This window comes from Acyrthosiphon pisum, chromosome A3, assembly GCF_005508785.2.
Source record: "Acyrthosiphon pisum isolate AL4f chromosome A3, pea_aphid_22Mar2018_4r6ur, whole genome shotgun sequence".
NCBI lineage: Eukaryota > Metazoa > Arthropoda > Insecta > Hemiptera > Aphididae > Acyrthosiphon > Acyrthosiphon pisum.
This window is the reverse complement of record NC_042496.1, coordinates 31,831,875-31,845,645: the sequence shown is the minus strand read 5'-3', so window position 1 is coordinate 31,845,645 and position 13,771 is coordinate 31,831,875. Positions and strand designations below refer to the sequence as shown.

General features: G+C 27.6%; 2 protein-coding genes across 4 annotated transcripts in view; both read right to left on the bottom strand.

Annotated features, from left to right (window-relative positions):
- Positions 1–1,230, bottom strand: part of Obp3 (odorant-binding protein 3) — an 18,810-nt gene extending 17,580 nt beyond the window's left edge. The window contains exon 1 of one of the 2 annotated variants that reach the window (XR_001679251.2): positions 1,019–1,230. Coding sequence is in view for 1 of the 2 variants with exons in the window: in NM_001160057.1 (NP_001153529.1) it covers positions 1,019–1,084 (66 nt within the window). In the remaining variant the exon portion in view is untranslated. 2 annotated transcript variants of the gene reach the window in all.
- A 217-nt stretch (positions 1,231–1,447) lies between these two features.
- Positions 1,448–13,525, bottom strand: Obp7 (odorant-binding protein 7). 2 transcript variants are annotated; one of them, XM_008183390.3, is made up of 8 exons: positions 13,373–13,525; positions 10,034–10,169; positions 8,741–8,819; positions 8,598–8,653; positions 8,393–8,428; positions 4,824–4,938; positions 4,656–4,723; positions 1,448–1,621 (listed from the first exon to the last, which is right to left on the bottom strand). In XM_008183390.3, exons 2-8 carry the CDS (start codon positions 10,121–10,123, stop codon positions 1,598–1,600), a joined length of 468 nt encoding a protein of 155 aa, XP_008181612.1. In that variant the 5' UTR covers positions 10,124–10,169; positions 13,373–13,525; the 3' UTR covers positions 1,448–1,597. The 2 variants fall into 2 exon arrangements, with proteins under 2 accessions (XP_008181612.1, NP_001153533.1); NM_001160061.1 differs by having other exon boundaries at positions 10,034–10,158; positions 13,373–13,475.
- Positions 13,526–13,771: the final 246 nt, after the last annotated feature.

The window sequence follows — 13,771 nt, the reverse complement described above, 5'->3', positions numbered from 1 at the left end:
ATTGATTTTTAAATTTGAATGTAATTTAATGTACTGATGTATGTTTTTCTTTTCTTTTTTTTTTGTGTCTGAACACCTTTTTCTAGTAGAAAAATGCAATCAACTTCTCGAGGGTAGTTTCTGGTAGAAAATCGGTTAGTTTGTGCTTTGGTGACTAACCTAACCGCTCAGAATCGTTTTTTATTGTATACCTACGTCCTATTATGATATTTTATTGTTGACTTCAAATTGAACACATCCGTTACAGTGACCTACTCAATGACGAGGTTGTGAGGTACATTATTGACAGCTACAGACTGTACAACAGAGTGATTATACCGACTTGACGGCTTTTTTCAATATATGTAGGTACTTATGTTAATAAATATTTTTTATACGTCAAACAATTTTGAAGATCTAATACAAGGTTTCTCATAAGTCGTAACTCAAAAGCTCTTCTTACATCAGTTGAAAATATCGAAAATACAAATCCATAATTTTTTTTTATAAACTAATGAAACTACCTATACCTATTTTTTTGTTTTCATACTAACACCTAAATAAAAAATCAAAAGATTTAAGATAGTTTATGACTTTATGACTTATGAGTTATGACTATTAAATATAATTTAATAAAATAGTTTATTTATGCGCCATCAAATTCTTACAAACTAAAACATGCTAAGTGGTTTTTGTTTTAAAAAATTAAGCGGTTAACAAACTTTTTATGTCTGAAACATTTGTAAAAATAAAAATAGCTTCTTATATAATGTATGGGTAGGTATATATAATACTATTTAAGGGGGAAGAACTTATAAATCAATAAAAAAAATAATTAAAATAACAAGTTAAGTGGTGGGCCGATTTTTTTTTTTTTTATAGTGGATCTTAGCTTGTCCACCTTTGCTAAACAGCGTGTATCTTACGAGTTATAAACATTAAACCCTAATATATACCCTATACAATGTTTAGGATCGTAAAAATATTTTTTCGTACTCGGCGCTTAATATCGTGACTGATAATAATAATTAATACTCACGTGGCCACATGAAATCAGCATCGCAATACCGAACACCAACGTTATGTAAAACGTCGACGAAATCATTTCGCACGTTTTTTGCGGACTGGAGAATTTTATTACTGTCGTTATTATCACTCCGTCACTCCGCCGGGAGAAGACTGTGCGCGTTGTTTTATTACAATATTGTAATACTATACATTATATAGGTACAAATTGAACAAGCACCCAGACAGACTTTGGAGTTTGTGATTGTGATTGTGTGAGTCGTGTATAACATGCAAAGGTTAACAATAAGCTATCTACGGGTCATTCGTTCCGTCTGTGTGTGCGCTGACCAAATATATTATAATGAACTGTAACTGTTATACCTATATTGGAGGGAATGAAAAAAAAAATGTACCGTCTGTAAATTGTAATAAATTGTTGTAAATAAAAAAAACATGATAATTGTAACGTGCATTTGAATTTTTAATACACACAAAAATATGTTCTACAATATAAATCAAATTATTATCAATAAAAAAACACTTCAGACGATAAATCTTAATGTTTCTTTGTACCCGGGATCTATCAACTGCTGATTGAAGGTGACGACGTCTAGAGTGGTAGAAACTCTAAACTCTGAAAAAAAATATAAACACATAATATGTTAACACCGTTTTATTTACTATTTAAATACTAATAAAAGTATGAATAATTAATTATTGAACAACACATAATATGGCAATGAATAAGATTTATTTTAATTGTAATTTGATTGTATAAGTATTTTTAACAACTGATGGAAAATCATCTTAGTACATAACAATGTGCTTCTTATCAATGATGATCAACATATTAATATGCACAATGGAAGAAGTCGACGCTATCGAACGTATAAAAAATCTTTTTATAAACAGGGCAATTCACCGGATATATGGACCACCATTTTTTTTCCTTTAATGATGAATATAATCAAGTTCTGATTTTTAGGACTTTATAAAGTCATAATTATATTATATATAATGACCATAATATTATTATCAAATACTTATAATATTAATTTTTATCCCATTCATGGAGTGTCCTCTGAATTTCTTTTTTTCGGAGGAAAGTCATCGTAAATTGTTAAGCAGATTTATTTTTTAAGAGGACACTACCCATACATTTATTATCTCATTTATTATAACAATAATATAAACTAGTAATATTAAATATATTTTATATTTAATGTAAAGGTTTCATTAGTCCATTAAGTTTATTAACTCAGAATTTCAAGCTTCAAATGTTTTGAATTTAGACGCATACTTTATTTTTTTTTTTTAAATCAAATTTCACAAGTTTTATCTGGATACTCCTTAAAATATGTTGTTTAAGTAAATTTACGAATACCGAAAAAATCAGTTATTTTGATTAAACGATAAATACCTCCAGTCTACATAAATATTACCCAGTATTTGCAAGCCACCGTCCGCGTTTCAGTATATCACAATAATTCACGACTCCTATTACCTATACCCAGTCCTGTAAAGTATTTAAGTAAAAGTATTTGAGTAAAAGTATTCAAATACTTTTTTAAGTATTGAATAGCTTTTTAAATACTTTCAGCATGAAGTATTTTGAATGGTATTTTAAATACTTTTTGGTATTGAATACTTTGGTTTCTTATTTCGAACATTTTATTTTTATTCGAAATAATCGGTTGGAAAAATATTTTTGTCAACTACAATAATAGAATAATAGTTTTATTTAATATTCTGTATTTCTGTTTTAGCCGAAGCCCAAAGGTTTGTGAAAACCAGATTTCTAAATAAAGTTATTGAATTTTGAATAACAATATTCTCTTTAAAACTATTAGATAACTATTAGATTACCTACTACCTATGTGTTTATATTACGATAATTAGAAACCCACTTTAAAAACCAAAAGTATTTGAGTAGTATCTTAAATACTTAAAAAAAAATGTATTTGAGTATTTACTCAAGTACTTTTTAAAAGTATTCTTTACAGGACTGCCTATACCCAACCTATGGATTATGGAACACCACCTATAGGTGGTTACAGGGTAATATTGTCGCGGTATAACCGTTCTTATTATTTTCGGACAAGACGTGCTTATCACTCACACGTGCAACAGATTAGCGTCGAAATCGTTAATAACATAAACGGTCATAATTATTTTGGCGAAAGTCTTATAAGCGCAACATTTTACGGCTGTGGACAGTGCCTAATTGGCCTAAGTGTTGATGTTAACGGCCCAAAGTGTGGCAACTGTCATTAACCCGAGTCGCACAATATTAATCGACGTCAGGTGTCGAAAGACATCAACGAAAAAAAATTTTTAATAGTAATAATATGATGGAATTTCTACCTGATAATAATCGAGTGTCACCCTGTATACCAGACATAAATTATAATCTATATCTATGTATCCAGTAGTATACATATTATATTATAATTTAAATATTTCTGATTATAGTTTCTGTATACATGTTTAATGTGTCCCGAGAAAGTTTTCTCGGTTATGCTCGAACGCAAAATATACATAATGTACACTGTGTACCAATGTACCCTGCACTCTGGCGGGTTAAAAAGTAAAAAGTATTGCATTTTCGGGATCAAAAATATCTGTTGGGAAATACTGTTACACAATAAGTACGACGCGACGTACGGCTTATATAATTATGTAATATTATTATAATACTATTTGTCTTTCATTATTAAATTATTAGCTTTTAGTATGATAATTATTATACCTCGATAATATTATAGGTATTATTATAGCAGTTTCGATTCGTTTTTGATTCTAAAATCAATGTTTGAACAAATAAATACTTGGTTGCACGTATTTTATGATAATTCGTAGAAATAATAACTAATAACTAATAACAAATGATTTCAAAGAAAAATTAAACAATGATTGATTTTTAATCGTACAACTGCCTCGGCGAATAAACTATTTCATCATAATGCAAACTATATTGCCGTGACTAATTAACCCCTAATTTCCCAAGATTTACAATTATTTAAAAACCATCACAAACTAAGTATTTTGAAGTTATCAGTGTCAATTAAGTGAATTAACCATTGCACGCGTTTAATCATAATCAACAATAATAAATATTATTAAAATATGGCAATTATTGATCTTAATCAGGCATCATTTACATTTAAAATAGATGAAATTAATGAATTTATGATTAATCAAATGTTTAATATCAGTGTCTGTTTTTATTTTTAATTTGCTTTAGGTAAACATTTCATTGGAATGTTTGACTTTTGTAATTGGTGCGGCTAAAATTGAGCACAAAAATAAAATATCATGGGCGTCGGTTAATATATTGCATGGGTACGTTATAACTTAACTTCGTAAGTAAAATCATTATATTCATCTAAAAGTATATGGAGGCGAATATGTTTTAAATTATCACAATTTACTTTGCTTATATTTTAATATTACCAATAAACTATAATATTATTAATACAATAATTAAATTGTTCAGTCATTGTATTATATTTTTATGAGTTTTCAATAAACATATCATTTGCTGATAATGTATAGAAATAAAATAAAATTATAACATTATACTAATATAGTGTGCCTTTAGCAAACGCATAGATAGTTTGTCAATCATCATTTATATATTTTTATAACATTATTATTTAGGTACTCACTTTGGGATCAACAGAGTGCGCGCACTTTATGACGTTGTACGAAGACTGACAGAGTTCTTCACCTTTATCTAAAATCGAGCAAATTTGTGTAAAAATAAATCTTCAATTAACCGAAATAATAATAAATAGGTACCTAGGTTGATACTTGTTATGATTTACAATTATTACCTTTTCCAGTACACTGTTCTATAACTGGTAACAAAATTTTGTATACGTTCGGTGGTGCCATCATCGACATCTTGTCTTTGAACATTTTTTTATCGATGACTCCCTTTTGATTGATCTAAATTTGTTTACACGTGTTATAATTGTTATTATTCTCATCGATCGTAACCTTGTATTACAATATTGAATTTAGTTAGTAATTATATGAAGGTATACGGGATGATTCAACAAGCATATTATGTACCAGGTACATACTGGTTTTGCAATTTTCAAGTAAATTTAAGGTCCATATTTTCAAGTACATGGATTTTGTATACCATTTCAAGAGTATTATGTGGAATGTGGTGATATCTACTTTTTAATTCAAACGAAAATCCCTCTTTCCCATATAAATTATTGTTAAGTAGATGATATTTAATTTAGTAGTTAGAAACTACTTATCATGCATATAGGTAGACATTTTAAATATTATAAAATGTTACTACACTAATATTAATTAGGTAAAATTATTTTGAAACTACCTGTTATGCTTAATAATAATGATTTAATGTTAAATAACTTAAATAGGTAGCTCTGTAAATACCTACTCGTTTGAATTTTTAATTGTTATTATTATTTATATTATTTAAAATGTACGTGTTTGACAATACAAGTAAAGTGAAAAATTAAAATGCTTGTTTCTTATTTTCAAAAATAAGTTTTTATTGGCACATAATTTTGGCACATTTTATTTATCACGGATTCACGGCACTCAGCCATTGATAGCATAAAATAATTAAAAATATGGTCCTTGGGTACCTACTCAAGTATATATTCACAAATTACAAAATTCAGAATTTGAATTAATCTATTATTAAAAGAAAAAAATTAGGATGAGCATGACTGGTGAATCACTCTGTATATTATTGTAATTGAATTTTCCTAGTCTGCGAATTCAAAACACAAGCACGTGAATGTTATATCTATTATTTGATTATCATCGCAGATAGCTACTTGCAATATAGTGTGCATAATATCATTATACAAAATAAACTAATTGAAACTATAACGCCAAAGTCCATTCATTTTCCAACTTTGAACAACCGAACACTACACTAAATATAATAATATATTATGAATTAAATATTTATATATTCTTGTTTTGTGTGGAATCTACACAATATATACCTACTATAATATTACTATGTCTAACACTCTAATGATATATTATGTTTTAAATTAGTAGGCAAAACTCCGAGAGAAATTTGTAACAGCAGGGTGATTTCTTATTTCTTAACTTGTCATTTATGTCATTCGTGTCATGTATTAGTTAGTAATTTAAAATTTACAAAAACTAACTGCAAAAAAGATTTTAATAACGAATTGCATTATATTTTTTTGTTCTTAATGGCAGTACTGAGTTATTGAAATGATTATTTTAATGTCATTATAGGTCGATCGATACGACTTTTTCTAAAATTTAATATGATTAAACAGTTCTTATTTATAGCATTCAAATAATAGGTATAATTATTTATGTATAATAGAAACGTTCAATAACAATGTGATGTGGAATCAAACAAATAATAAAAGACTGAGCACTGTCCACACGGTCCCATGTGAATCTAGGTATACTAAAAAGTATATTAATACATAGTTATTGTTTTTATGATATAATAATAAACGTAATTGAAATGAAAAATATTCTTATCTGTATTGAAAAGAAGGAAGGTATGCTAAAAAAACTAATGTTTATTTGATGATTGTTTACCTTATGCATTTTTTAATAGGTATAATGAATTATGTTTACAAAATCCGCATAGAGCTATTCAGTGTAAACAATTTCCGTAGATTACAATGTACTTATTGTCAAAGGTTATGAACAAAATATACAGGTAAACATTGTCCCAGTTGAATTCATAATAATCCGTTGTATTTGTTGTGTAATTCAATTAATATAAATTAACAATTATTATAAAATTATATAAAATTATGTCAGCGTACTCTTTTTTTTCCTCAAAACAGAAGTCGAAGAATCATTTTATTGTTTTTAATGAAAATATGAGCGATTTTAGCATTCAATGACCTATTATTAAATTTGAAATAGATACCTGTACAACTTTATCAAGGGCATCATACTCAAGTATATTATCCTTTTTTCAAAATCTTCAAATTTTAAAAGTTTTAGTTGTTTAAATGTATAAGAAAAAAATTAAATTCTTTAAGCTTAAATATCTAATGTTACAAAATATAAAGCTAAAAATTGATAATAACGTGTCATTTACTAAATAATAATGCTAATGGTTATCGACAATTTTTGTAATAAATTTCAGAATAGGAATGTTTTACTTTAAATTCATTCTGCACCGTTATTTTACCAATCTGAATGAGTATGTTTTTACTGACTATAAAATTTCGTAATAACGCAACAGTTAAGTATATTACATACAGGGAAATTTTAAAAATACCTTTATATAATATAATATATACATGGGTCTCAAAATATATTGTTATAAATCTTAATTTTTAATAAAAAGTTGTTAATATTGCCTACATCAAACTCCTTAAAAATATTAGCACAGATGTCTTGCTCTTAAAAAAAAAATTTTTACCAAACGATGCGTTGTATTTTATGTATGACGACGATAAAAAAAGCACTATATTACTAGACATTATTTGGTCTAACGTGCGATCTACCGACAAGTTTATGGTCCAACATGTTATCAATACCGACACGTGTATGGTCTAACGTGTGATCTACCATCATTTTAGTGATCCACAGAATACAACAAGCAATTTTTATCTAAATACCTATTGTATTAAAAGGGATTCATCTGTTTGAACTACTTCACCACCCATTTGATTTCGATTATCGAATAGAGTAGGTACCACACACATCGCGACATAAGTTAAACCTTAAAAGTCATTAGTCCAATAAAACACTATTTACAAAATTTGTCGGAGACTTGAGTTTGAATGACAATGATATAGGTAATCAGTAAAAGTGAAAAATGCATTCTTTTTCCCCATTGATTGAAATGTTTGACAACCTTTTTGTACGCACCTTGCTGTAGTGTATTCCCAAAATTCTTCAGATGCTAAACATTTCTTCCTTAAACACATTTTAATTACTCCATCATATTTAGAACACTTTTGAGGTTTGGTGTCGTCAGGTTATACTTCCATACTAGATTCCGATTCGATTAATTTATAAAAGTCGGCAGCCATTATAACGCTAAATATAATGAACACACATTCACACTGAACACAAGCTTATACTGAATATTACAAACTTCAACAATTGTCCACTATTTCACATCATTATCATTCAGAAATAAAAAACCCAGTTTTTATTGGTATCTAATACTGAATTTTTTTATCTAGTTATAAATTTTGTTATATTTTATTATACATTTACCAAGCTATACAGAAAATTACATCGTAAATTGACTTGGTAGATCACATGTTAAACCAATGTTTTTAAGTAGAAAATTGTGACATAATAATTATACCGACCTATTATAATATACCTATAGGTATACTTCTACAATACACATAAAACATAATATTATAATAAATAGATAGGTACTTACCAATTGCATAGTTTTGAAATTACAGGCAAAGTAACACTAAAACGATAATCATTATTAAATTATTATTATTATTATTGTTATTATTATTACAATATTAATAATATTTGAAACGCATTTAAATTTTAAATTAACGAGTTGCTAGTCATTCTATAATAGGTACCTACCTACGTTTAGTGCTTGTTAGAGAAATTAAAAATGTCCTTACTTTTATATTGTTGTTGTCCTCTGGAAATATTCCTTTTTTGATGTTCGTAAATACGTCTGTGATTTATTACCGTCACATATAAAATAAGATAAGTTTGGATAAATTTAAATGCACATTTTAAATATTGTGTTTAAATTTCTTACCCTCTTCGACCGAATGTTTCTTGGAGCATACGGTTTTCAACATCTGTTGTGTTTTTTTGATGGCCGCTTCACTCAAGTACTGTAAGAGTTCAAAATTTGAAAAAATATGTAGGCACAATATTATTAATAATATTAAATTATATTATATTAATTATATTATAGGGAGTATAACGATTTACACTCGTAATAATATATTTGTTTGTGGTAGTACCACAGTGTTACATATATGTACAATATAAATACAAAACTCTATATACATGCATTAACGCCGTTATCAATATACGAATATCGTAAATTTAAATTTCTATCGTTTAGACGAAAATTTTATGCGGGTTCCTGGAACGATAATAATAACAACAACAACAACAATAATAATCAGGCGCACGAGGTAGAGCGACCATTTTATATTTGGATAGGTAGGTGTTATTATTTAAAAATACGAAATTGTTTTTTTCCGGTTCGCGTCCCTACAAAGCTCTCGTATTGAATTTATAGATTGTTAACGTTTATTTCTTGGAATCATCGTACAATAAATTGAACAGTTGGGTGTTATACCAAAGCATTGCTAATTTGTTTAGGAGTTAATAATTTATTATTTTACCGCGGTTATAATCGAGGTAATAGACAAAGGCTGAATGACCAATAAAAAACCGGAATTTAAATAAAGAGATGTTGTTCCAGAAGTATAATATTTATATAAATATATATATAATATATTGCCAATAAGAATTTTTAAAACAATAATTATGGATTATATCGAACTGTAAAATAAAGATCCAAAGGCAATGATACACGTCCAATCTAACGTGATATTTTTTACGAAACTAGCTGATAACACTTCAGCCATTCGCACACTAGTTGCGTTCAGCCTTCAGCTATCACTAGGGACCCCATCGTAAAATATATTGTCAGCAACGAATTTAAATAAATAAAACATAATATGATGCTGAATATTATCTTATAATATAATATTATATTATTAGAACTCGGATTAACAACGTGTAACTATTGTAAACGGTGCAGAAATGTGCGACGAAACGTTTCAAAAAACGAATATTATAATATTAGGTATAGTTCGTATAATATAATAGTTATTGTTATTTACGACAAAATATAATATAATATACATAATATATATTTCAAAGATGATTTCCGTATTCCGTTTAAATATTTTTAAAAATGTCACGACGAACCGCTACGGATGAATGATGGCGTGTTATTCTTTGGGAACTATATAGTAATGTTTTTGGTTACCAATATAAAATATGTAAAGGTGAAAATAACAATACTCACAGCGTCGCAATCCTTTAAGACGGTCGCCGCTATGATGGCGAACAAAACGGTCGTTGGTAACATGTTATACATTCTTTTCCGGGCGACCATACTTCAGCTGTGTTCCTTTTCTATTTGCACTGCACCTGTGTGTAAACTATTATTGTGGTTTATTGGAACTTTATATATAAGTAGGTGCCTAATACTCGTGAGTCGTCGTGACCTTCAGACAACGACGACGGTTCGTACAGAATTTGTATTATAATTTCATAATTATTACAAAAATTATATGAATCAAAAACTACGTACTGTGTTATTAATAACTATAATGTTATATAATATCATGTATACTACGCGATTACAATGACTACATTATACGGAGCACCCGAATATAATGACGATTTATACAATCAAATGACACGTTTTATGTCACATGGTTTGGCATTTACTCGACCGCACAATACGCATATAATTATTGGTAAGTAGTTAGTACCTACCCATCATACATTGTACTGTATTTATGAATTGTCACAATATGCACTTATTTTAATATAATTACCCAATACAAAACAATATACTGGTCTTATGTATAATCGATACACTCGGAAAACGATTCGGTATAATTTTCGATGCTGACGAAAAACATACACCGCGTGCTACAGTGAGATAGATGCGTATTGATTCGGTAAATCATAGGCTAAACATTGGTTTGAACGAAAACATAATATTTTATCGGTGAATACTTATTATACGGTGAGATTAATAAGACGATCACATTAACATTAACATCCGGGCCCGACTTTGTTTACCTATATTAATATTACGCACTAAAAAACACAAGTCGATGAATAATATTTTTAATTGGACGACAGGAATGAAAGTCCCTAATTATTAACTCATCCCCTATAATTTATCTTTTAACTTAAATCTCATAAATAATAAAATATTGAACATCGTGTAACAACAACAAAAAAACTTAACCCAAGTACCTACAATGTCACTATAGGTATCAAATGGGAAGCAAAAAACTTGTGAGTAGGAACTCACTCGTTAGCCGCTGTAACCCGTGAACAACATGGCATAAGTAACCCTATTATCATCATACCGCTTAGTGTGTTAATTTGTGCAGATTGTGTATTTTAAATAAAGGGAAAAAATCGGCATTTTTTGGATGCATCACGGTTTGGAGATTTCTTCTTCTTTCCCCAATATCCAAACGGGTCTTTTTCGGTATAGTTATAGCTATAGTTTGTAGGTAGGTACTTGGATAGTTCTTAAGTTGAAAATTCCTAATAATTTTCTTAATATTCGAGCAAAACTTACTAGAAACAGTGGGAAAACTATAATATAATATTTACATAACACCAGTTTTCAATAAAATTAATTTGGTTTTTTGTTGTATTCAAAAAAGAATAACTGTAGAAATTTGATATTTTCACTAAAAATTTTAATAATTAGCACTATAGTCGCACAATTATTAAAAAAATTGTATGGCTCTTTATCATATATTTATAGTCAATATTCTATAGACATTTTAATTTTCAACTTTTTTTATTATTTTTCAATTTATGATTAAAAAAATTAGCTTCCTGATCAAAAAGTTTAAAACATTAATACAAGGTACCCTATATAAGTTTTTATTGAAGCAATTTAAAAATATAAAAACTATAGTCTTAATTTTATTTTATATAAGGGTTTGAAGTTCAAATTTTGGCAATTTTCGTCAAAACCACAAAAAAGTTAAATATTCATACAATTTTTCTATTTGAATACAATATGATGCTTCAACATTTAAAACAAGGTTTATCTTATAGAATTAATTCAAAAATATTAAATACACTTCATTGTCATAATTATTATTTTCTAATTTTTACAAAATTGGATGTTAAAACATTAAAATAATTCTTTACTCAATTGATTTTAGTTTTTTTCTTGTAACTTAACAATTTTTGTAATTTTGTCGATAATCAAAAAATTATTATCCATACCTAGAAATTTTTAACATTCCAACATAACTATAGTAATAATATACATCAGTTAAGATAATTTTAGAATAATTTAGATCCTGAGCGGAGCGATGAATGTATTAATTTTTATGTATTAAATGTGTTTTTTTAATTTTTTTTCAATATATTTTGATTTGTTTTAAACTGTTTACTAAAATGTTCAGTTTCCAATTTTTTAGTTTTTTTCTTTGAATGTCAATTAAATTTTATTTGTTGGGTAAAAATAGCTTTTGAGCTGTTTATGAACAATTGCAAATTAAAATTTTTTTTCTTTTTTCTTTTTTACAGTAAATTTATTTCATTTGTTGGGTCAAAAAGCGTGAAAAATTAATACAAGGCTCCTGATATATTTTTAAAATAGAAGTTGAAAAATATTAAAAATACATACAGGCACATTTTTTTTTTATAATCATTTAGGATAAAGAATAGTTGTTGTATCTATGATCGTAGTTTGGGAATTGAGATACACATAATAGATGAAACCAGAATGGAAATTGATAAGATATTACATTGGCTCTTGTGGCCGCTCAAAAATATTTCGTAGCCATGTTTAAACGGTCGTGCCAGTAATAATAATCTTAGTTCGTAACGTTTATGTAGGTAGGTACTCATAATCTATTATATGTTTATGTAGGTATACGCGTATCTTCCCTTATTTGTTTTATTTTTATAAAATATATTAGTACCTATTGTGGATCAATATTGGACCAGAATTTACCAATTGCACTTAAACGGATCTTTTCATATATTAATTATGGCGATCAGTCATTTTCTGGGTCAATTTACCAGTATTGAGCTCGCCGCTCGGTCATTTTCAGGGTGGTATTAATTTTATTCAATAGCACATATCGCAATATTTTTATTGGAATATAATGAACACGAACTTTAATAATATATAAAATATTTTAATATACACAAATAATATAGAATTACAATTAAATAAATCACTATTATAATATTATTTTATATTACAGTATATTATTTATTCTGTTTAATTACAAATTATTCATAATAGGTATAATATAAATAAAATAGCCGTTTTCAGACTTGATGAAATCGATTTATTAATAATAGTTGGTACATTTATAATACACCTAATATACACAAACATACCTATAAAGTATATGCAGCGCAACTGGTATACTGACCTAAAATATAAGCAGATCAATTGTTATAATATTACCCTAAAATACAACTTTGTTCTAGGCGCAACTGGTCCATCGTCCGTGTCCAATTGGACAACGTAATAATAATAATTAGTATATTATATTTTACTATTAGTACATCCCTAAATCTGTACCTATTTAATTAATATTAACCTATTTAAGCTTCATAGTAGTAATAATTTTCTTACCAAATTTTTTACTGCAACGGATCACCAACATATTTTTTATTCAACTCGTTACTTGAGAATAAAACTGAGTTCGACCATACGTTTGTGGTGACCGTGTTAAACTGAAAAAAAATCATCGATGCTTATAAGTTATAATGATGATGCTCGTTATTTAAAAATCGTTATCTTTCATGAACTTCAATTTATATAATGTTACGTTCGGTGATAATCGTTTAATCGTATTTTTATAATATTCTTAAATGTTGGTCACTGAAATATATTTTTATAAACGTATAATCATACCTATAAGTGATATAATATTTCAGTGAGAAAACATTTAAATGTAAAATAAATATTTTATTATACCAGCCGGGTATAATAAACCTTGCCACACATAAGCCGGGTTCACACTACACCGTG